The sequence below is a fragment of the Emys orbicularis genome, chromosome 12, assembly GCF_028017835.1.
Source record: "Emys orbicularis isolate rEmyOrb1 chromosome 12, rEmyOrb1.hap1, whole genome shotgun sequence".
NCBI lineage: Eukaryota > Metazoa > Chordata > Testudines > Emydidae > Emys > Emys orbicularis.
In genome coordinates this window covers 13,856,093-13,881,526 of record NC_088694.1, presented here as the reverse complement: position 1 = coordinate 13,881,526, position 25,434 = coordinate 13,856,093, and the positions used below count along the sequence as shown (strand labels likewise).

The 25,434-nt window shown below is 39.4% G+C and overlaps 1 protein-coding gene across 2 annotated transcripts in view; it reads left to right on the top strand.

Annotated features, from left to right (window-relative positions):
• The window catches only part of DOK5 (docking protein 5), an 87,849-nt gene that overhangs the window by 23,300 nt on the left and 39,115 nt on the right, over positions 1 to 25,434 (top strand). For both annotated transcript variants that reach the window (XM_065414755.1, XM_065414754.1), the window contains exon 2: positions 22,784 to 22,891. In XM_065414755.1, coding sequence (XP_065270827.1) covers positions 22,784 to 22,891 — 108 coding nt within the window. The remainder of the gene's footprint in view (positions 1 to 22,783; positions 22,892 to 25,434) is intronic.

Here is a 25,434-nt window from a genome sequence, read left to right as displayed (position 1 = left end):
TTATAACCAAATGAAGGTGCCCTCCACTGACTGTTTGGAAGCATTCATTGAGGTGTCTTTACAATAAAATATCTTCCAACTGTTTTGTGCATCAACAGCAATTCCAAGGAGATATTTTGCTTTTAAACTAGCTTATTAACATTTGAAGTGATGTGCTGCAAGGGACTCTTGGGAGCTCCCAGGTGCCCTTTTAAAATTTGTCTCCAAACTGAAGGGAAGGTTGGAATCGTTTTCCTGCCTTTGAATGAGTTCACTACATTTTTGGATCCTGCCATGCCAGTCCTGCCAGAGATGATTTATTCTTGAGTCTTAAAAAATGTTTCTGATGAGCAAGTTTTTTAAACCTTTTGGAATGCATGAGACTACACCAAATGTCATATACACCTTCATCTTCCTACAAAATTTTACTCATGCTTCCCTTTCCTCCACACAAACACTTCCTCCAAGCATCTCCAAGAATCTGGCAAATGTTAATAAGAGCACTGGACAGGGACTCAGAAGCTTTGGGTTCTATCCCCAGCTCTGCTGTGGGGTTGCCGAGTGACCTGAGGCAAGTCACTTCACCTTTCTGTGCCTTAGTTTTCCCCTCTATAAAATGGGAATAATCATGCTTGCCTCCTTTGTGAGAGGTTTGAGATCCACAGCATAAGATCTAGATATTAAAAAAAAAAAATCTGTAAAACTCCTAAGAGATAGGTTAACCTTTTCTTACATAGGCATAAAATGAACCCCAGACAGTCCACGGCAACACAGTGAGTGAACAGCAGAACAGTGACTAGAACTTATTGCTTTGATACTGGGACATAGTCAAGACACACATGTCACACTTTGCTGCCAGAATTTCTGGTGACATGTCTACTTTCTGTGGGTTAACACTTGGCTGTTGAAACTCACTCCTTAGATTTCAAGCTTAGCTGATGCTGGACAAGTAAATTGGGATGTGGAGTTAGTTGGAAACTTTTATCAAAATATTTTTACTCAAACAACTTTTTTTGAGGGGAGGGGGAGCGTTTCAATTTTGACAGTGTAGATTTTGCTGAAATTTCAAAATGAAACAAATTGATTTTAAGAAAAAAATAATTTTGGAAAACTTAAAAAAATGTTGTTTTCAAATTTTGTGGGTTCTCTTTTTTATGTTTATTTTTACATGGTTTCACGATATGTCCATAATGTGGGGAAATCTGGTCTAGAAAAAATTATAAGGTATGGGCACAATTGGTTGAAAAACTATATTCAAAGTAGTTTTCAGTGGTTTGCTGTCAAACTGGGAGAGTGTATCTAGTCGGGTCCTGCAGGGGTCTGTCCTGGGTCCAATACTAGTCAATTTTTTAAATTAAAGACTTGGATAATGGAGTGAAGCATATGTTTATAAAATTTGAGGATGGTATCAAGCTGGAAGGGGTTGTAAGCACTTTAGAGGACAAGATTAGAATTCAAAACAATGTTGAGAAATCAGAGAATTGGTCTGAGATCAACAAGATGAAATTCAGTGAAGACAAGTGCGAAATACTACACTTAGGAAGCAAAAATCTGAAAAAGATCTGGGAGTTATAGTGGATCACAAACTGAATGAGTCAACAATGTGATGTGGTTGCAAAAAAGGTTAATATAATTCTGGGGTGTATTTAACAGAAGTGTTGTATGTAAGGCATGGGAGGTTACTGTCCTGCTCTTGCAGGCACTAGTGAGGCCTGTGTCCAGGAGCTGGAGACCTGTGTCCAGTTTTGGGCACCAAACATTAGAAAAGATGGAGAGTGCTCAGAGAAGAGCAATAAAAATGATTAAAAGCTTAAAGAACCTGACCTATGAGGAAAGGTTTAAAAAACCGGGCATGATTCTGAGACTGAAGGGGGAACTGATAAGTCTTCAAATATGTTAAAGGCTGTTATAAAGAAGACATGGATCAATTGCTCTCTATGTCCACTGAAGGTAGGACAAGATGTAATGGGCTTAATCTGCAGTAAGGGAGATTTAGGTTAGATATTAGGAAAACCTTTCTAACGCCAAGTAGAGTTAAGCACTGGAATAGACTTCTAAGGGAGGTTGTGGAATCCCCATCATTGGAGGTTTTTAAGAACAGGTTGGACAAACGCCTGTCGGGAATGGTCCAGGTTTGCTTGGTCTTGCCTCTTTGCAGGGGGGCTGGATTTAATGACCTCTCAAGGTCCCTTCTAGCCCTATATTTCTATGATATGCTCTACTACTACTGGCACGTCATTCCGACATAACAGCTGAAATGTTCTGTTTTTAAAATCAGTAATGGCAGCTGCTAGTTAGTACTAATTGCAACATCTGAAGGAGCAGGTTCTCTTAATGATTTAAAAAAAACAACAACAAAAATTTAATATTCGAACCATATGGAATTGACATGTCATAACAGGCACTATTACTGACCTGTTATGAAGTAATGTAAAATAATAAAAAATATAAAACCATCAAATAAAATTCAGAACAAAATCTTGAAATTCTGAAACTGAAATTTCAGAATTTTCATTTCAGTAGAAGTTCAGAAAATTGTTTTTGTTTGTTCCAAATTGGAATGTCAGTTTCCTGAGAATGGAAATGTGGAGTTTTGATCAGATTCTTTTGATGAAGGGTGCTAAATAGAATTGATCAAAAATGTTCTCCTGCCCCCCTTAAAAAACATGCATCATTTTTGGTTTTAGTGGAAAAATTTAAAAACGGGATCCTCCCCTTATCAAAATGAAGCCATTTTGATATGATTTTTTTTCTTTAAATCAAGTCACTTTAAAATGTTATTTCATTTTTGTGAGATAAATCCCAGTCATATTTGTACTGCTTCCCCCTACTTTCCACTGGGAAAAAAGTGTGTGTGTGTGAGAGAAAGTAAAGGGGAAAAAAAATCTCATTTTTAATTTTTCCACCTTCTCCAATGGGGGTAGGCTAGGGCGGGAAGAAATTTTTTTTTAAAGCAAAAATGAAAATTATCCATACTTCAATACAAAAATGCTGAAAATTTCCCCACAAAAGTTGAAATTTAAAAAAAAATGTTTTGAAATTTCTTTGAAAAGAGACATATGACTATTTTTTTCAGGAAAAATACTCAACACCCTATTTCTTATTGAAAAAAATTTCACTAGCTCTGGTACTAAACATGCACAAAGAATTATCACTGCCTAGCTGTATTCCAATATCAAATGCTATAAGTTAAGCTATTTTGAACTACTAGGTAATAGTTTCTTTTGTTGTACACCTGTTACAATGATAGTGATGTTTCACTTTGAGAACTTGGGTTAAAAGGCTTTCCCCATGTATGTTATGTGTTATAATGTGATAAAAAAAAAGACATGACAGACATATCTAGTGGTACAATGCTAAACACTTCCATTTATTGTCCGTTGGAGACACACACCTCTGCTTTATTGATCTGAATTCCTACTGACGTTTCTGTGGGAAGACAGGGGCTTTAGATTCCCTCTGGAAACTGTGCAGTACAGAGCAATTTTCATTTATGCCAGTTGAGATCTACAGAGAGTTATATATATATTATGTGAGATTTTTCTTTATTTCTTTATTAGCAAACAGCAGATTAGACTAATTTATCCTAACCGTTTTGGTCTGAAGACACATATGAAGTGAGCTTCTCATGAGATTTATTTTGATTTGTATACATTTGTTTACTCAGGGAAGGAGAAGAAATGTACATAATCTTCTGTAAAACAACATTGATTTATATGGTCATTACTGCCTGATCACTATGAATAATATAATATATCATTTATGCTCATAACACAGTAACATTAAATAGGTATTACAGGAAAATAAAATCCTCTGTACTGCCAAGTGCAGTTACATTTTATAAATAAAGTAGAGCGTCAACACTCTGCCAAATCAGTGAACCAATCTGCATTTGCATGCATTGTTTGTTAGGTCTATAACAGTCTATTTCTGATTATACAATAACAATGTCTTTCCCCCCCTTCAGTGGGAGGGTAATAATAGTGTCATGCTAAACAACCCAAATTGCACCTGAAATTAGTTTGCAGCTGTGTAATACCTGCTACTTTTCTATTTAGTAATAATTGTATTTTACATTTGTATAGTGTTTTCATCCTAAAGGACCACATAGTACTTATACATATCTTTTAAATAACAAATGTTATGGCTGCTGTGCCCAACAATGAAAGAATAAATTTCTCCAATATCTGCCTGCCTGTAATTATCTATTCATGCAGAAGTGCAGTGATAAACAATACGCATTCATATCAGTTTGTAATGTAAAAAAAGAGAGTGGCTGTGTTCAGTTAAAAGGAGAGCATCCTGCATTCTCAGTCTAGGGGACATTTTCTCTAAAATAGCTGAGTCTTATATTACCAATGTACCAATGTTCATATGTGACATTATCAGCATTCCGCGGTGATAGTTCCACCAGTTTTCCTATCACAATTTGTAACACATTAGAAGATGCTCCGAACGCTTTAAGGGAAGAGGTATCTCTTGACTTCACTGCTGTGTGAATGAGAACTAAAAGACAAAAGTAGAAGTCAAAGCACCAGCATTAATTGGAATTCTATCCACTGTATGTTCGAAGGAAAAATTCATTGCTTTTGATCAGAATAAAATTGCAAGTCCTGCTAGTTTAAAAAAAATGCAGTTTAGCCTCTGCCATATATAATTTGAGCAACCTGTCTAACTAGATGTGTTGTAATTCTTTTGTGTTTGGGATTTTATTGTGAAAAATATTAATGACGGGAAAACACATGGCAACAGAGCGTCAGATAGTGTAGGTGGGGATCTAGCCCATGGAGTTACACAGATTTACACCACCGGAGAATATTGCCTATTGTATTTTGCAAATAGCACAAAGGAATTTTCCATTGCCATATTGACTGTCTTGTTCAGGAACTGAAAACATAATGCAGGTAGGTCCTTTTCGAAGATGAAATATTTAAACGTAAATTAATTTGTATTGCATACTGCCTAGGAATCCTCATCATGGACCAGGTCCCCATTGTACTAGGTGCTGTACAAACACAGAACCAAAAGTTGGCCCATGCCTCCAATTGCTTACGGTTTAAGCAAAGAAGACCCAAAGAGTTGCAGTACATTTAAGTCATATCAGTTTTATAGAACATGTATAGGGAGAACTGAGGATGTATTGTCTCAATGTATTTCTTGAGAAATTTGGGCCAGGTTTTCAGCTGGTGTAAATCAGAGCCAATGGAACTATATTAATTTGCACTAACTGAGAATCCAGTGCTTTGTGTTCAAATTAAGGTGCAGTGTATTAATGAGAAGCCAAAGCTTCTCAGCCCTCATCGTAGGTAGATCAGGCCTCAAATCAGTTAAGTGATGCCATTGGTGTTGATCATAGGAAAAGTCCATCTAACTGATGCCAAAAAATGCTAGCTATTTGCATCTTTGTTTAAACTGATCAGATTCAGTTCTTTCTTCGAAACAGACATGTTTATATTTATATTCAGTGTTCAGTACGGATATTATTGTAATGCTGGGTGTGATATATTCTGCAGTTATTTGCAGGTGCAGATCATAGTGTCTCGGGCTGAATTCTCAAAAATGTGCTTTACCAGATGCCCAGTACTCATAAGTCAAGTATACATAAGTGCGCACTCTTGAAGATTTATCTCTAGATGACTGTATCCAAAATGTTACTGCACTCACAAAGCAGGTAGACAGTTATCCTGGGCCATCAGAAGCCAACTTTTGTCTGTGTACAACCCCACGTGCACAAACAGAAGTCAGGGGCTGTATATTTCAGCTTAATTTTAAATTCCAGGGGGTTGCACACATGCAAAGCAAATAGATGTTTGCTTTTGAAAGTTTAGCACTTAGACTGAGTCCAGTAGGAATCTTTCGCCAACTGAATTCAATGGCAGAAGTCCAAATACACTAGCACTTGCCATGTTAGATCTCTGACTGACGCCATTTTGGAAATGTTTATGAAAGAACTACTTAATCTCAATCTGGGTCACTTTATTGGATTCCAGTTCACAAATTAGATTGGCCAATGGATTTTCCAACCTACCATGTCTCTCTATCCATGTTTTGATTGACTCTTTAGTTGGCAGCTGGATCTTCCAGGGTGTGTGTGTGTAATTTTATAAGCAGTTATAAAATGTTTAGGTTCTGCACTTCTAATAATATAATATATTTCCAGTGCTTTTCATCAGTAGCTCTCAAAGCACGTTACAAAGGAGGTAAGTATAATTATCCTCATTTTACATATGGGGAAACTGAGGCACAGAGAAGGCAGTGAATGTCTTTGGTGGAGCCAGGAAGTGTATGCAGGTTTAAACTGTAGAGGTTGTATAAAGAGGCTTCAATACTCCCAGTGCTACTACAGTTGACTGAAAGTGCTGACTCATTTAATGTCTCCAAGAAGCAATTCCACAGTAGGTTCTTTGTAGCCATCTGTTCATGTGGCATCCCTATCTGACTTTGACTCCAAGAACAAATTCCTCCGCTATATTGTTTGATGGAATATGCTCAAGTAAACTACCTCGGAACCCAGTAAAATTAGCATTTTACATTTTCCTTTGTATTCTATGTGAGTTACACAGATGGCTTTGCAAATGGTTTTGGATGCAAGGAGTTTTCATGTGAGCTGAGTATGTTGGTGTTCCTAGGATCAGATCATGTTCCCTGCACACAGCCTGAGTGTAGGGATATATCAGAGATTGGGGAACAGATAATAGTCTCATTCCTATACTGTAGTTATGAAGCATTAATGGAATTGCTCCCCAACTGTGACTGCAGCCCATGGGACTCAGTAACATTTGTGGTATCTATGCATGGTGGGGGCACATTTTTTAGGGCTTGTATACACAGGAACCATCATAAAAATTAATCTGGATTAATATTTAAAGTGGCTTAGTTAAACTGCATTGAATTCCTGTGTGGACACCTTTATTCAGGATTAAAATGGCCTTACTTCCAATGTGAATTAAGCTAAACTAAATTAAGACCACTGTAATTCTGAATGAAAGCATCCAGAAATAGGTCTAATGTGGTTTAACTAATCCATGTTAAAGTCATGCCTTTAGTTAATTCGGATTAATTTTGCTGTGTGAGAATCTCCAGTTGCACAGCATAGCCACAAAGGATGGTAAGAGGCAGGATTTACTCCTTTATGCCAGTAATCTTCTCCAGAGTTAAAACTGGTGATTATTATTATTATTATTATTTTTAATCAATATTTTGAGTTTTGCTTAACATCTGCCAGTTAGAGCCTATTCCTTGGTACTAACTCTCCGTATACAACGTGATTTGAGAGGAATTGGTAGGGTAGCCATCATCAATAGCATTAGTAGTGTAAGAGAGGCATTAATTAGGTGTCCACTTGTTTGTGTGTTTGGCCTCACTGAACTGATGAATTCTTACCTCTGATAAAATGGAAATAGACAACAAAGAACTTTGATCATCTGTTTTAAGAAGCAGGCTAGATTGGACAATCTACATACAAAAGACAACTGTAAATGCATGTAAAGGGTAATAGCTATTTAATGTTCTATTTAGCATCTTATTTTAGGGTCTACAAGCAGGGCCGGCTCCAGGGTTTTGGCCGCCCCAAGCAGCCAAAAAAAGAAAAAAAAAGCCGCAATCGCGATCTGCGGCGGCAATTCGGCGGAAGGTCCTTCGCTCTGAGCCGGAGTGAGGGACCGTCCGCCGAATAGCTGGACCTGCCTCCCTTCTCCGGAGTGGCCGCCCCAAGCACCTGCTTGCCAAGCTGGTGCCGGCCCTGTCTACAAGGTAAATGAGGTTACATTAGGGTGCAGTGATACTAAGGGGGAGAGGTCACCCTTCTGCACACATTATTCAATTCTGTAGTAAGATTACACTGTTTTACTCGTGTGGTCCCAAAGTCCAACATGACAACAGTGTGAGGAGGGGTAAAGACTATATCAGTCTGTTTCGTTAGGAGATAATGTATCCTATTTATGATATATTGTCATTGTATTTGAGCACGAACACAAGCTATATAAGGAGACAAATACATTGTCTCCTCCACCCTCCCCCACATAGGCTATGGGAGTGTGCTTGGAAAACATGTCCCCTCTTTTTCTATCTTTGGGAAGAGGAAGTAGGCTGTCTTGGCACTGTTATTGGGAGATAACTGATGAGTCTTGCATACACATGTGTTGGTTTTTTGGGGTGCAACCCGGAGTAGTGACTGGTTGTGTCACCACTTGTCTTGTAACCCTGAGTGCCTTAAAATGCTCTGCTTCTGTAGCTCCCTGTCTGGATGCTTCCAGCCAGCATACAAGCATGCAGTAAGTGTGTCTCTATGATAAGCAGCCCCGGTTTTGCAACTCTGACTCCAGCAGCCTGCGTGTTACGCCACAGCCATACTCTGGTCTCCACCAGCCTTGGTTAATACTAGCCAAGTGACCCCAACACACCCACAATCCTGAATTTCCCCCCAAACCATCTGCCCTGAAATGTCCACCAGCCTTCTATTGGAACACTTGGGGTAGTAATGAGGTCTGCTGCTTCTTTCAAGAGGCAGATACAGCAGTTTGTTGTATTAACTGGTGTTAATCACTTCATATCAAACACAGTAATGGGTTGCTTTAGATTCAAAGTAAAACAAGTTTAATAACAAAGAGAGGATTTTCAGTGAGTTCAAGTGTATGGGACAAAGTCGGAGATGGTTACAAGCAAATCAAAGTTTTAAAAATGCTTTCCAGTGACTAAGATTTAACAAAACGACATTCTTGGTTCAAGGTAAGATTCTCACCTCAATTTATTCTAGTAAGATGGCGGACCACCTCCTTGGTCAGGATCTCTTTCAAAGTCCAAAGTGCTCAGTTCCTTTGCCGTCTTCAGTGAAAGAGCGAGAGGGGCAAAGAACCCCACATTTTTATAGTCCAGTGAACTTTTGAAATGTATCCTTCTCAAAGTCCAGTGCCCCTGCTCTTAGGACGATTGCCAACGAGTCTGATGGAGAAGGTTCCATGCTGGTTTCTTCCCCACTGGTGCTTTTTACAATGCAAATTGATTTGTCCCTGCAGTCTCCTATATGCCAATGAATGGCCACTTGACTGATTGCCAGTTGTCTGTGATTACACCTGAATGGAGGCATCGGCCTTGGCTTTGTCTGGAAAAAAAAACTTGTTTATCCATTCCCCAGACTCGTCTGGTTCGAACACATTTTAGTTCCATATTTCCTTTGCATTTGAACAGTCCTTTGGGTGTTTACTGTACATACACCCCACAAGTGTAATGATCAGCATGTTGGTTTTCCAGTGATACCTTACATGACATCTATTAGCTTATGACATTAATAAATTGAGGTACACTGAGCTGGTCAGGCCAACTGAAACTCGCTTCCTGATATCAGGGAGCCCCTGCTTTCTGGCATTGGGATACTTTTAGGGTCACAACATGTCAGTCTCATTTTGTTTGGTGGCTCTCTATATTAATGAATTAGAGTTAGTGGGAACCAACATACTTTGGCTATTTAGATACATATTAAAACACACCAATGTAGGAGTGTTAAGAATGCCATTGTATGCAGTTTCTCTTGTGGCAGACACTTGTGTAGCAAACAAAAGGTTTTTATACCAAGGCTGCTAGGGACACGGGGACTCTAGAAAATTGACTCTCAGCGCACAGATTGAGGAACAGGGTCTGTTTGCTTAATCCAGGCCAGGATTCAATCACAGAGTTTGCTGCAGACTACATTATGCAACAAAACATTAAAGTGTTAGTCTGTAAATAAATAATTAAGGGGCCCAGCCAGTTGCTCACTCACTATCACTCCATGTGACCAGGTTATCCACCATTCCTGGTTTATGAAGTGTAAATTCCAACAAAGTACTGTTTAACAACATTACCATTTGGTTAGTGAAGTGATAGAACCTTGCTAACTGTGGATTAATTTGTTAATCCATTAATATACATAACTAATTGCCCTTCAGCAGTTGTTTTTGATGCCCCGAAGTGAACAATATAAAATATCTGTTTTAAAATTTGCATAGCACCTTCTTCTTACTTTGACCAAGTCTGCTCATTTGATCAAGGCTGGTCACAAAAACTGGTTGGGAATTTTTTTGGAAAAATAAAAAAAAAGGTTTCATTAGAAAGTGCGGAGTTAAAACTGATACATTTCCGTGAACTTTCATTGGGAAGGATTTTTCTGGTCCAGGCTGGAATTTGTTTGTGGGGAGGGAGAGGAGGGAAGGGAGAGAGAGAGAGAGAGACAGACTGACTGACTTCCCTTCCCCCACAAATAGGGTATTCACCTGGGAAATCCAGGTTCAAGTCCTTGCTCTGAGTTAGGCAGAGTGAGTACTTGAACTTGGGTTTCCAACATCCCACTTGCATGGTCTAACTACTGGGCTATTGGCTAGTCTGGCATGGGTGGATCACGGGGGGCCTTGAAAAATTACAAAGGTCTCTGGTTCATGTCAACTCAGAATGAGAAAAAAATTGAAATAGCAAAGATTTTTGCAGGATGGGAAACCAGTTTTTCCCACCCTGCTTGTTACTGACTGCAGTAGCGTAATAGGCTAATCTTGCTTGCCATGCATGACCATGAAGGTGTGAACTGCAGCGTGCGTAGTACGTGGTATGTTTTATTAGTGTGGTTGAGGTCTGGTCTCTATTTGTAATTGCAATTTGCTTTGCTAGATTGGGGGCAGAGGGCTCAGCACCTTACTGGATCATACCCATAAGCCTGACAATATGTCGCATTTACTTGCTGACATTAAGAATCCTATGATGATTTAAAAAAATAGTCTTAATCTGGATGAACTGGTGCTGACTGTTCTAATGCTTTGCGTTTGTTTGGTTCATATCCTTCATGAAAATAACATAACAATACCAAAGCAGGATTAAAACTCTCATTCGACATACCCAGGAAATTTGATTCTTTTCCCCTTCCCTTGTACTGATCTTCACAGCTCTGTCCATCAAAATCTCTAGTGATTTTGATACTATCTCATCAAATTCCTTTTTGACTGACTTCTTGAATGTCATCTTTTTTTCCTCTGGTTCTTAGGGGTCTAGTCAAACATTGAGCTGGGAGGAATTCCAGGTGCCTCAGAAGTCTTCTGTCTCAATGTCCCAATTTGACTTCAAGATTTCTTCTTAGCTATGTAAAGCTTTTTGCTGTAGTAGCTGCCAGGTGTCTGAATCAATATAAAAGTGTTAGAGTATTGCTGTTGTTCCATTTTAATTTAAACATTAGATAAATTATTTCTCTGAATCTGCACTTAGGGAGCCATCAGTGCACTGTTAGTTTTCCGTGTCCTCATTTCTTTTCCTGCTTCCTGTTTATTCGGATGCAAAGAAAGTGAAGTGGTGAGCATGGATTTATTGATCTGTCTGTCAAGGTATTTATAGCTTGCTCATTGCTGCGGTACCTGAATTCCCAAAACATCTCCTTTCTCAATTATTTTTCTTCCAAATCTTTTGATCTAGCCACATTTCTCATAACTTTGGTCACTTTGCTGCATATTGAGGATTTTCAGAGAGCAGACATGTCTTGTGCCAAGTAAATATTACTTACGTTATACATTTTTCTCTATCACACCCTTCAGTGATCAAATGTTGGCACCACCTGCTAGAAATGCTACAATCTACTACTTCAGTGATTCTCAGACTGTCGGCCGGGACCCCAAAGTGGGTCACAACCCCATTTTAATGGGGTTGCCAGGGCTGGCTTAGACTTGCTGGGGTCTGGGGCCAAAGCCCGATCCCCACCACCAAGGGATGAAGCTAAAGCCCAAGGGCTTCAGCCCTGGGTGGCAGGGCTCAGGTTACAGGCCCCATGTTTGGGGCTGAAGCCCTTGGGCTTTGGCCCCTCCACCCGGGGGGCCCAGGGCAGTGGGCAGACTTCGGTCCCCTCTCCTGGGGTTGTGTAGTAATTTTTGTTGTCAGAAGAGGGTCGCAGTGCAATGAAGTTTGAGAACCCCTGTACTACTGTAATGCCGACAGACCCCGGTGGTCGGTGGGTGGGATCGAACCGGGGACCTCTGGAGCTTAGTGCATGAGCTAAAAGCCAACTGGCTGTTAGCTAAAGCTGTAGAGCAGACTCACTTTCTCTCTCTTTCTCTCTAAGTGGTCTCGGTGCCACTAGATGGGACAGAACACCACGCCCAGGAGGTGTGTGGGTTACACTACTTCATTCCCATGAATATAGAACCTATATTTAATGCTGTAGTGGCAAATGTGAAGTCAGCAAGTATAATTGCAAAATCTGAAAATACTTACTGCTTTGGATGGGACATTAGAATGCCATGTGGACTTGAACACTCTTCATGTCACAGAGGAGGTTCCATAAATATTTATCTTGTTTCTCTGGGTTTTAACAGGATGGCTTTTAGATATGCACATTCCTGTAGGAACAATATATTTTATCTACTTTGTGTTACACTCCTTATGTATTTGTAAATTGCTGAATATTAGAATCAAAAGGCTGTAGCAATGAGGAAGATAAAGTTTTATAGGGAAGCCCATCCTATTTAGTAGAACAACTACAAATGGTGTAACAATCTCCATTGACAAAGTTCAATCCGTATTCTTTCTTTTGTATGTATTCTTGTTAGTATAGCTGGACGTTTTAAATTCATTTACTTTCTCCATCTCAAATATTTAGGTAGAATTACATGTTTTCTTGTCTGGAAAGATAACTCTTTAACTTCCTCTGAAAAAACAACAACTAAGAATGAGGTCCTAGAATTGTTTGATAGAAGTGGGGCTGAGAAGGCAAGTGCATCTATAATAGGAAAGACACATAAGTACATATCAAACAATCTAAAATGTGCAGCTGTAATCATTCTAGCCAGCATAAGAAACATAAACTTTAAGGGTGAAATCAAACTTGACACTAATTATTGTAAAATCTTAAAGCCAGGATGCAAGACCAGGGTTGGAATCCAAAACACATTCATAGTCCATAATCCTAGTGCTCTGCTCTTCTAACCACTGTTGACCATTCGGTCAAAGGACCTGTTGCTATGTAAAAGTCTATCGTCAAGTGAATCAACCCCCTAGCAAGCATTAAGAATAATTTGTAATAATAACATTGTGTAATCTTTTTTAAGAATGGAAAGTTTAACTGCTTAGTATAATATCCTATTGATCAGAATAGATGTACTAGCTGCATTAGTATGGAAAATTTGTATATTGCAATATGTACTTGGAAATTTGTAACGTATGCCAGAAAAAAAGTGGATATGCATAATGGTCCTTAATGTAAAAAAGGAAGTTACAGATTGTCGACTGTCTATCTATAAAAGAATGTAAATTTGAGTTAATGATTGAACCGGGACTGGGATCAGACTGTCATCAGCTGCAAGCTTTGGTTTCATAAGGACTGGGTATTGTATATCTCTTTGTTATAAATTGTTCTTAAATAAAAAGACAATTTTTAGTAAGAAAGCCATGAAATTTGACTGCCTTGTGTGTCTGTTTTATTGTAACTGGCTAAGACCAGACCTCTAATCAATTTTTTATATAAAGCTAATGCCACTAGCCCAGTATAATGGTTCTCATCAAGACTGTAATGCTTTAAAAAAAGAGGTACCGTGGGACTTTTATTTTCCAATTTATTGAGCTGTAAAGTTTCTGAACTGAAATGGTGGTTTCATTTGTAAGTGAGGTAACAAACCGGGATCAATACTCAAAAGATATATAATAAAAATCTCTAACTATTTTTTTTTCCTACTCGGAAGCCAGTCTGGTTCTCCAACCTCTTCTCTCATTGGGAGAAGGGTTTGAAGAGAATATTGTCTCAAATTGTAGGGGTTATATGGTTAAAATAGACTAAGCTTTTCATGGCAGGATCTCTCTTGTTTGTATAGCATGGCACAATGGGGCTCTGTTTTTGGTTGGAGCCTCTAGGTGCCATGATAATACAAATGGGGGAGATTTTTTAGAGGCACAAAGGGGAGTCAGGTACCCTACTCCTCACTGTGCCTATGAAAATCTTCCCCATAACAAATAATAAAGATGCTCAGAAAAAAACAGTAGCAACACATGTCCTAATTGCTAATAAAATAAATAAAAATATATGGAGATCTACCTATCTCCGAGAGCAGGAAGAGACCCTGAAATGTCATTGAGTCCAGCCCCCTGCCTTCACTAGCAGGACCAAGTACTGATTTTGCCCCAGATCCTTAAATGGCCCCCTTGAGGATTGAACTCACAACCGTGGGCTTAGCAGGCCAATGCGCAAATCACTGAGCTATCCCTACCACCGGGTATATGTAGAAGAGTTTTTTTAAAAAGTCTTAACATAAGATCTATTTTTGCTAGATTAAACAGAGGGTTTTCATCTTGGTCACTCTTTAGAAATCCTTGAACAATGCAATTCACAAATGCTAGTAACTCTAGTGTTCAACAGAACATGTTCTTGAATTGCCAATGAACTGGAAAATCGGAGAGAATTCTCAATAGGTTGTAAATGTGCCTGACTGTTCTTCATTGGGGAAGGGAGACAGTAAATGTTATTAGCAGAGCAGAGCAGTACTCGGAGAGAAAAAGGATAAAATGGAAAGCAGGTAAGATTGAAAAGCAGGGGAAAGAAACATAATTAGTCAACAAAATAGTCACTGTCGGGGTTAAAACTGGGAATCTGAGGCTACTTCTCATAAGCCACATTTGTATCTGGTGCAAGACATAGGTCCTGAGCAAAGTACTTAAGCAAGTGCTTAAAATTAAGCATATGAGTAATTTCACTGAAGTCAATGGGGTTAATCCTCTTCTTGAAGTTGGGCACATGCTTGTTGAACGGAGTTATAGGCTGAGATCTTCATAAGAGCCAAAGGGAGTTAGGTACCCGGTGACCAATAATTTCAATGGGAGTTGGATCCTAACCAGGGTCGGCTCCAGGGTTTTGGCCGCCCCAAGCAGCCAAAAAAAAAAAAAAAAAAAAGGGCCACGATCGCGATTGCGATCTGCGGTGGCAATTCGGCAGAAGGTCCTTCACTCTGAGCAGGAGTGAGGGACCGTCCGCCGAATAGCTGGACCTGCCGCCCCTCTCCGGAGTGGCTGCCCCAAGCACCTGCTTGCCAAGCTGGTGCCTGGAGCCGGCCCTGATCCTAACTCACCTTTAAAAGCTCAGCCGTACTCTTTTTCTAAGTCATTATGCAACACAGGTTTCCTGCTTTCCATCTTTATGACATGATTTGGTTTACATCAACAATGCAGAGGTGTAAATAATCATTTAACAGAAATCTCTGGTTACATCCAAATTGAAGGATGGGGATAGCTGGTGATACCTTTTTAATGAGATTTCTGTGCACATACTGTTATCTGAGCTAGTAAGGGAAGCTGGTAATGCTGCTTTTGATTGCTATTCTCAGTACGGCCTCCAGTCTGCACAAGGGCTCTAATGCAATAGAACTGCATTATTATGTCTGTTAGCCTTAGAGCAGGCGCACAAGGTGGACTGAGTTTTCTCTACAGTGGCAGATGCTTTGCAGGTGTTTTTCACATGGATATGGCAAATGAGGGGGGTGTGTGTGTGTAAATACTTAAAGGGAAATGCATATTAATCAGTTTCACATGCACACAACTTTCAAAATAACAGGCCCAAAGAGTGTGCCGTATTTTCTTAATGTAATTCCAGATTGTGTGATATTCTTCCCACCCAACCCAACCCAACCCAACCCACCCCAGTTTGTTTCAATCCAAAGATTTATCCTGAAGTCTTTACTCCAGCCAACTTCTCATTGATTTCTCTGGGAATTAGCCAAAGTGAGCACCATGGATTGCTTTCCAAAGGCCTGATCGAAAGCCCATTGAAATCCATGGAAAGGTTCCCATTGTCTTCAACAGGCTCTGGATCAGGCCCCAAGTTAGTGTTTCCATCAGAGATGTCAGATAATTCACTCAGGCAGAGTGCATAAATTGAATGCCCCTTATTTCTTAAATGCGATTAACATTATTTGGTTTGGTGATCTTCTCTAGCAATGTTTTCTTTATTATTTGTATTACCATAGTGTATGGACCATGACCCTGTTGTGCTAGACACTGTACAAAGAGTGTAAAAGACTGTCCTGCTCCAAAGAGTTTACAATCTAAATATCCTAATCCACCGCATGAAATAGTTCTGCCTAAGTTTTCTGTATGTTCTTGTTTCATAACATGGCCTCTAGTTCTTGTCTTCATTACCTGCCACTGTATTTTGTTAGGTTTAATCTGCGTAGACATTTGTTGGTCATAAAATACATACGGATCCATTTATGAATTTTTCTACACTAAGCTGTCCTACATCCTACATTTTACTACCATGAATTCGAGCTTTAAATTGTATTAGTGTGTATATTCAATCACTAGTCTTTAATTCAAACTTAGATCAAAGGAAACCAGAAGACATTATCTTCAGTAGTACTTTTATATTTCTTCCTAACCTTTTTAAAGTATCATAAAGATGTCTGTGTAATGTTTGATATTTGGAAGGTTATCCTAAGTAAATTGACAGCTTAATGACTTGGTTAGCATGTGTCCCATAAACTCTCAAGATAGTATTTCAAACTAAGTATTGTAGAAAATTACTTACTAACCTCCTGCTCTCATCCAGAAACCATCTCAAACATTCCCAGATGTAAAGTATAATCAACATCTGAGACTCTTTTAAGTAGAAAGCAGCACAAAGTAAGTGTTCTCATTGCAATGTGACACCAGAGCTAGGCTATAAGTAACTATTCTTATGTTTAACTAGTAAAGCCTATGGTACTCAGGCAAGAGCACCAAGATAATAAATAACTCTAGGCTTTTTCCTTCCATTGTTCTTTGCAATCAACATCAGCTGTATCAAAAGCATAAAAGTCAAAAGCAAGATCTGACCCAAGAAGACAGTAGGTCAGATTTTCTGCCGGTGTATATGGCTATCTTCAATGTTAGGCAAGTCTGGCATGCAAATAACAGTGGTGAATTTGGCCCATTAATTCTTATTGCGTTTGAGCTGTATCCTTTGTTTCCTTAGTTAGACTTAGGGTGAAACCTGACAGGCTCTAAAGATTACTTAGAAGTACTGTGCTATAGTTATGGTGTCTGTATAATTGCACAGTAAATGGATCATTTTGTTACAAGTGTATATCTAATGCACACAAACATTTCATTTAAAAAATGTAGTGATGCTCATCACCTTACTGCCTGATCACCTCATGAACAAATTTATCCTCAGAACACTTCTGTGAGATAGGAATATTTTATCATTCCATTTTTACAGATGACGAAACTAGAGTACACAGATGACTTGCCCCGGATAACATGGGAAATTTGTGGCTGAGCTGGCAAGAAACCCTGGCTCTCCTGATTCTTATACCGGCACCTTAAGCACAAGACCATCCTTCTCTGAGGTGGTTTGCTTGGAAGCATCATGAGAAAGTGATTGGTGTCTTCAAATGTTTTCATTTTCCCAATGATCTATTGCGTATCTGTCTGTAGCATGCATAATAGCTGTAATTTATATAGTGGATGTTAAGAACGGAGTACAAATAAGTGGCTCCAAAAGGTTTCTGAAACACTGCATTGTGAAAATGAGTGTATTTTTACTGCTTGAATCTGAATCCACATGCTCTAGAATAGTTGGGGAGTTTCCATAATCAGATACACTATTCTCTAAATATGTGTCCCTAACTCCCAGTGGCAGAATGAGAGAAACACAAAATCAAGAGCTATGTGCCCATTGTATTGGATCACATGATGACAGGAAAATCTGCTCTGACGCACAGCAGATCAATGATCCATGTAATGTGGCATCATGTCTCCACTGGTGGGACGTATTTGAGAAAGGCACGCCTCCCCATCTCATCAGATAATGCACCTCAGAGAGCACAGACAGTGCCAGGAAGCAGACCAGACAAGGACACCTGGAGTGAAATTGTGCTGCACTTTTAAAAGATGACGTGCAGGACTTGCAGCCTAGGGGGAGGATGGACTAAGGTGTGATTAAACGTCTTTCACACCCTCCTGGCCCTAAGTTGCAGTGGTCTCTGGTAGACAGCCCTGAGGGCCTCTCAGATAAAGTAGCCTATAGGCTGCAGAGCTGCCCAGAATCTCTGGGCTTTGCTACAGTCCAGCCCCCAGCACACCTTCCTGCTCCTGGTCCCACTCCCCTTATGCTGGGGTGTGCAGAAGTATCCTTAGAAGGCAGTCTTATAGCTGTCCTTCGCAGTGCCTGCACCAGGGTAATCCTCTGCCAGGGAGAACCAGACAAAGGAGCAGGAACAGTGTCCTGCTCTGTACCTTTTGAAGCACTAGTTATTGTCCATGCTGGAGGTAGAATACTGCATTAGATAAACCCAATGATTATATTTATAAATAGTAAAAGTTTGTTGTCTGTAAAGTGCCATGCATACCAATGGTATTCTGTATACAAATATACATACATGATGTCAAGTACAGAGCATCAGACTCAAATCAGGATTTATAAATGTATAAAAATTATTAATATTACTGATTTAAAAATGAATACCTTCCCAGCTGTTACACTCAACAAATAAATACATTTCCCTTCTGTCTGTTAACTTTCCAGATTCAAATCATCACACTTCGCCATTAGATTAAGTATAAAGGTTATTTTAATAAGGCAGAAATTGTTCATCCAGCTTCTGGATCCTCTAAGTCTGTAACTCTGCTTGTGTTTGCCTAGCTGCTGAAAACAATTTCACCTCAAGAATGCTGCAGTTGCTGGCATTGCTCTGTGTTTTTAAGTGATGGACACTATTAAATTCATTACAATTTAACTATCCTTTCTTCGTCTTAAATGCTGATCATGCATTGGTTGTGCACCCAAAACTGCCACTTTGTTTGTGCAAGGTATGCAGGGGTAAGGTAGGTGGTAGGAGGCTAGTGAGGAGGGGGTTACAGTAATCAAGACAGATGTTATTGGTGTGGACAGGAGTTTTGAGCTGTCTGGAGAGAAACTAGGATAGACGTTACAAATTGTGTGGAGAAAGATTTAGATACAACCTGAATATGTATGTGGGGATGGGGAGGGGAACAAGGCTTGAAGATGGCATCCAAGATGATACCAGGTCTGAAAGACAGGAAGGAGGTTAATAGTGACAGAGTGGGGAATAGAGAGATCTCAGAAGGAAAGTGCAGGAGTGGGGAAGAGGTCCAGGTAGTCCTGGTCTCTCTGGTGAAGGTGGGGACAAGAAGTCACGGATGGCTCCGGTCTTGCCAATGGCCTCCACCTTAGGAAAATTTCAGGTTGAGCCTATGCACCAGACACCCACAGGGAGATTTTAGAGAGAGAGACTGAGGTTCAGGATTGGATGGGAAAAATAGATCTGAAAGTCAGCAGCATAAAGATGGTAGTTCAAGCTATGTGAATGGATGAGAGAGATTGTATGTAAAGAAGAGAAGGTGGGGCCTCTGTAAGCCCTCATGCACAGTGGCTGAGGAGAAGGAAGATACTCACCTAAAGAGATACTGAAGGAGAAATCCGAGGTTGGAGGAAAACAAGAAGAGGATGGAGTCATGGAAGTCAAGGAAGGAGAAGAAGTCAAAACAGGTGTCGCCCACCTTCTTGGAAGCAACAGAGGGTTCAAAGAGTGGGAGGAAAGAATAGAGATCCTGGGGTCTGGCTATAATGGAGTAACTAAAGACCTCTGAGAGGATTTTGGTAGTGGACAAGGATGAATCAGGCTGTCTACACTACAGATGCTACATCGGCACAGCTACTGCACTGCAGTGGTGCTTCTATAGCGCTGTAGTGTAGCCACTCCTGAGCACCATAGCTAGCTCGATTGAAGTGTTAAGTTTAGAACAGCCCTCAGACTGAAGGGGGTTGAGAATGCAGTTGTATGGGAAGCAACAGTTGTAAGGAACCAGAACTACTTTCCCACCCCAAAGCCGGCACCTCACTCCACTTTCTTTCTGTTTAAGGCACTTACATGGCTCCCATATCTGAGCACCTTACAATAATCTTAAATACAGTTATCCTCATCACACCCATCTGAGGTAGGGAAGTGCTGTTGTTCCCATTTTACAGATAGACTGTCAGTGCCTTAGTTTCCTAAGTGACTTGCCCAATGCCAGACAGTCGGTGGCAGAGCAGGGAGTTGAATCTGGCTCTCCCAAATCCTAGATTAGTGCCCTAACCACTGGACAATTCTTCCTCTCATACCTACTTCCTTTCTTCCTTCTCTCTTCCTTCCCATGTCTTTCCATTTAGCTAATCCTCATCCTCACAGAACACTCCCCTAGAGTGAGAGAAGACCCATGAGGCTAACATGATGCTCTCAGCCCACCACATTTTTCACTCTGCTTGTGTTATATCCCCCTTCCTTACCATTTGCCACCTTGTCTCTAAAATTTAGATGATAAACTCTCTGGGGCAGGGACTATTTACTAGTCTGTGTTTGTACAGTACCTTGCACAATGGGGCCTCAATAGTTTAGAATCCTAGAAATGTGGGGCTGGAAGGGACCTCAAAGGGTCATCAGGTCAGGCCGCCTGCACTGAGGCAGGACCAAGTAAACCTAGACCATCCCTGGCGGGTTTGTCCAACCTGTTTTTAAAAACCACCAATGATGGAGATTCCACAACCTCCCTTGGAAGCCTATTCCAGAGTTTAACTAACCTTAGAGTTAGAAAGCTTTTCCTAATATCTAACCCTTGCTGCAGATTAAGTCCCTTATTACTTCAACTAATTTTAGTGGACATGGAGCATAATTGATCATGCTCCTCTTTATAAAAGCTGTTGAGAGTAAAAGTTGAGAAACTGAGTTATAAGTCCACCCAGTTTAGGCTTAATCAATTTTTGCCTTATTTGTACAATGTCAGACAGAGTTGTAGTCACTTAGTCCAGCCGGAAATACATTTATTCCAGGCAAATAATGACAGACAAGACAGAATTGATAAATGGACCCAAATTACCACATCTGGGGCACCGGAAGTTCTTCCACCTTTTATAATAATCATTGCTTTCTCTTCTCCCTTGGCCTGGTCCTTCAGTCCTGTTCTTCAATGTCTGGTCTGGTGTTTCTCCAGTTTGGGGCCATGCTCACTTAGGTCTTTTATACATTTCTACATTACAGATTATTTAATCTTTATCCCATTGGCTTTTAACACATCAGCCCTTTGGATTTTAGGTAACCTATACATTACACATCTGCAAGCTTCAGTTACCCATCTTCTGTATTTTTCCTGCTGGGTTTGCAGTTTGTGGGTCAGATTGTTTTTATGTCACTGTGCCCTGGGTCTTCCTAGAAAAAGTGTGTGTTTGTTTTTAATTTATTTATTTATCATTTCCTGTTTGTGACTTTTTTTACTTACATCTTCCAACACAACATGTTATCTTCTGTCAGCAATAACATTTTAAGCAGATTAGCAATTCTATGTAAAAGAATTGCCAAAACCACGCATATGCCGACCAAAACCATGGCTTAAGTATTAATTCATCTATGCATAATTACAAATCATTAAAAATACAGCTATCAATATTATCTTAATATTATCATTAATAATTCTTTATTTTCTGTTTCAGTGTTATGAGTAAATATATGTTATTCTGTGCTACATTTAATCTACTAGAAAGGGGAGAGGGAGTTGTGGAAAACATGATGATTCTTTAATGTCAACATTCCTTGCCTTCTTTAAACATGTTTTTTCATTCAAAGTCCAGTTTTGTTTGTGAATCATACAATTAGAAATTTTCTTGTGAATGCATTTTGAGGGGGAGGGGGCGTCACAATTTTAGAGCTTTGAAATTTAGTTGCTTAACATATTTGAAAACTCTTCATCAGGTCCCCTGCTCAGTCATCTTTTCTCAAGACTAAACATGCCCAGTTTTTTAACCTTTCCTCGTACGTCAAGTTTTCTAAACCTTTTATCACTTTTGTTGCCGTTCTGTGAATTCTTTCCAATTTAGCCACACATTTCTGAAAGTGTGGCAATTTTGGTTGGCTCCCAGATGCTACCATAGTACAATTAATGATAATCAGTAAGTGGCACAATTGAATTTAGAGGTGAACAGATTAAGGGGAATAGAGCAGTAGTTGGAGAGACAGGTGGGTCAAGGCTGGATTTATGGGGGCTAATGAAATACTCCTTCAACTTCCCTGGTGTTCTGTTAAGCAGAAGAAGAGCTCAAAAATAAATAAGTTCAGGTGAATACAATGAACATATGGGAATGATTAATGGCTAAATGCTGGTAAAATTCCCATTGACTTCATTGGGACCAACCTTTGGTTCTAGATTCCAGGATAATTGAATGATTTTGCCTTTGTGTTGTCCAGTAACTTTTTTCCAATCCCTTCAGAAACACAGAGCGTCGTTTCCTGTCTTTGTTACGGAAAGCTCCATACCTGCCTGTCTGCTCTGATCAAGATTTTACAAAGTTGCTATCTGAAGTGCATGTAGCAAAACTGAATCCTATGTCTATTTTAATTACTCCCATTACAATAATACAGTATGTCTAAATAAAAATCATTCAACTATTCTCTCTATAGTATTGATCCCCTGGGAACTGAAATTATCTTGCATTAGCAAGTCCATGATTTGCATCCTTTTCCCTCTAGTGGCTATTAAAGGAAACGATCAGACAAGTATTTTGTTCCAAAACTTTTTCTTCATGCCATTGTATTCTGAAATCAGGCCAGTGATGACTTTTTCCCCCTGGATCTGTCTTCAAAACCCTCATTTTCTTTCTTCTGATTTAAGCAAGTCTATCTTAGATCCATGGTGGATACAATGTTTTATTTTTACTGTAAGCAACAACTAGTTTGTGACTTGTAAATAATTTACATGCAAAAGCATCAAAAAGAAAACATTTTATGCAAATGTCAGTGATATTCAAGTCATTGGAGATGCCAAGTTTACTCTTTTGTGCTTCCAGATTTATCAGAGATGCTGGTTAGTATTCAAGAAAGCTTCAAGCAAAGGGCCAAAACGACTGGAGAAGTTTTCAGATGAGCGTGCTGCCTATTTTAGGTGCTATCACAAGGTAAGATTTGGCCATATGTAAACTTATCCCAATTTCCATTGAGTTCATAATTCTACACTGCTCCCACAGATGTTTAGAGGCCAAAAATGCTTAGTTTTGCTGCTACTTCAAAGACAAGCTCTCCAGTGAAATTTAAAGATTTTATAACGTGTGTAGTTTGACAACTCATCTACTATGAATATAACTGTAAATAATCAAGATACTCAAAATCCTGGGCTCACTTTTGTGTCTGTCCTAACTCTGTTGCACTTATGAGCCTTAAAGCTAGTTGAAAAGTTGGAAAAAAATTCATGGAAGTTTTTTCACAAAGAGTGTGTCCCCTCTTTTTCAACATTGAAAACGTGATTAAGTACCTTTATGAATCAACGCCAGAGTTTATTATTAGCATGGTAAGAATAGTGACCTAAATACAGTTCAGACATATAAAAAGATAGGGCCCAAGTCTCATTTACACGAAGGCCTCTTAAAGGTCTCTTTGCACTGTCAAAGATGTAAGTGGGAGTAAATTAATATTTACACCTACTGTACTTTAAGACCCATTTGCACTGCTAAATGAGTATAAAATGGCCTTAATGTAAACAAGAATCAGGCCCAGAGTGCTTGCCTGGAAAGGGGAGTCTAAATCATAATTGCCATAACCATGACTTTAAGGGCCCTACCACCAGGTTTTTTTAGACACAAGTTTCAGTTGAACTTGTAATGATCTATATTGGCAGGGATTATTTGTGCAAACTCTTGGAAACATAAAGGACCACATTCATCCTTAGTCTAACTCTGCTGAAGTTAGCGAATTTTGCTCCGTGTTAATACGAAAGCCCTCGTTAAATGCTTTTCAGACCAATGAACTTCCTTAATTTTTCTAATCACTTCTCTCTAGAGACCTCTGCTCATCTCAGTTCATCTGAGAATTTACATGAGTAATTCCCTTGGGCATGGAGTTGAAAATAATATGCTTTAATTTATAATCTTTGTTGGTAAAAGCTTAATACGTTTGAAAATTAGGAATTATGTGCATAACCTTCGAGGTGCCTGAGACTGCAGATGAGCTTCTGAGGCTGATCCTCTCTTATCCAGTTTGTGAGACATATAGGAGGAAATCATGAGGGAATACTGGATCTGAATTCTCTCCTATTTGTCTCCATCTGTATCTATGCTCAATATAATGTATAAGGGATTGGTCATAAAACCCCAGGGCTATTTGTAGTACGTCATGCCCAGAAAAAGGCGTTCATTCAAATTTATATTAAGCAATTTGCAAAAGCAATGAAAAGTGAATAATAATTTTTCCATTTGATCTGTGTGGGGATTACACAGTATATATTTTTAGAGTAGATACATTTCAGCTCTGTGTGGAATATGTAACCTCTATGATGGTGCAGTTCTGACAATTACTGATGCAAATTTAATCTCTTATAATATTAATGCAGAGCATCAGCCATATATGCACCATTGCCTGGAAGATTTTGAATTTAAGACTGGATTTGAGATCCAAGAGGAACCAAAATACTTAAGGCCAAATTTTCTTCTCTTCTTTAAGAGGATATCCATTTTTGCATTTGCAAGTTTATTACATATGCAATCCAGACGTCAATTCCTGCAACTGGATCTGCACAAGTGGACCACTATACCACAGGGCTACCACTAACTTCAGAGGGATTCCATGAAGGCATAGGGATCCAGCCACATAAATCAATTTGCAAGATATGGCCTAATATCAAGTAACTGATTTATGGATGTAATCGGGAGCTCAGACAGCTAGTGTGGCATTTACAATAGCTCTCAGTATAGGCCAAACTTTGCTCCCAGTCACTTAAATGGTAAAACTCCCACTGATTTCAATAGGAGCAGAATTCAGCCAGTTCTGGGTACTTATGAAAATCTCACCATTAATCAGCTAAACTTACACCCAGAAATAGTTGCTGGCACAAAATAAACACTAGACATGGTCGATCGCCATATTTGGGGTCGGGAAGGAATTTTCCTCCAGGGTAGATTGGCAGAGGCCCTGGAGGTTTTTTGCCTTCCTCCGCAGCATGGGGCAGGGGTCGCTTGCTGGAGGATTCTCTGCGACTTGAAGTCTTTAAATCATGATTTGGGGATTTCAACAGCTGAGTCAAGGGAGAGAATTATTCCAGGAGTGGGTGGGTCAGCTTTTGTGGCCTGCATCATGCGGGAGGTCAGACTAGATGATCATAATGGTCCCTTCTGACCTTAGAGTCTATGAGTCTAAAGTTTTTGTTAAAAAAAAAAAAAACTTTTTGAGTAAAAAGAACATCTAAAAAATGTTAATGGAAAATATTTTGGGTTGTTTAGAAATGTTTTGGTTTAAAAAAATCACAACCCAAAAGCAAGCCCCAATCTCAACATTTCCACCCCAATCTCAACATTTCCCCCCAAAAACATGAAAAGTTTCTAAGGAAAGAAAACATCTTCATGTAATTTTAAAATTAAAAAATGCATGTGCAACATATACTTCTGAAAGCTACATTAGTTCTATCTAAAACTACATTTTATGATATTTTTTGGAGTTGTGTGAAAGATTT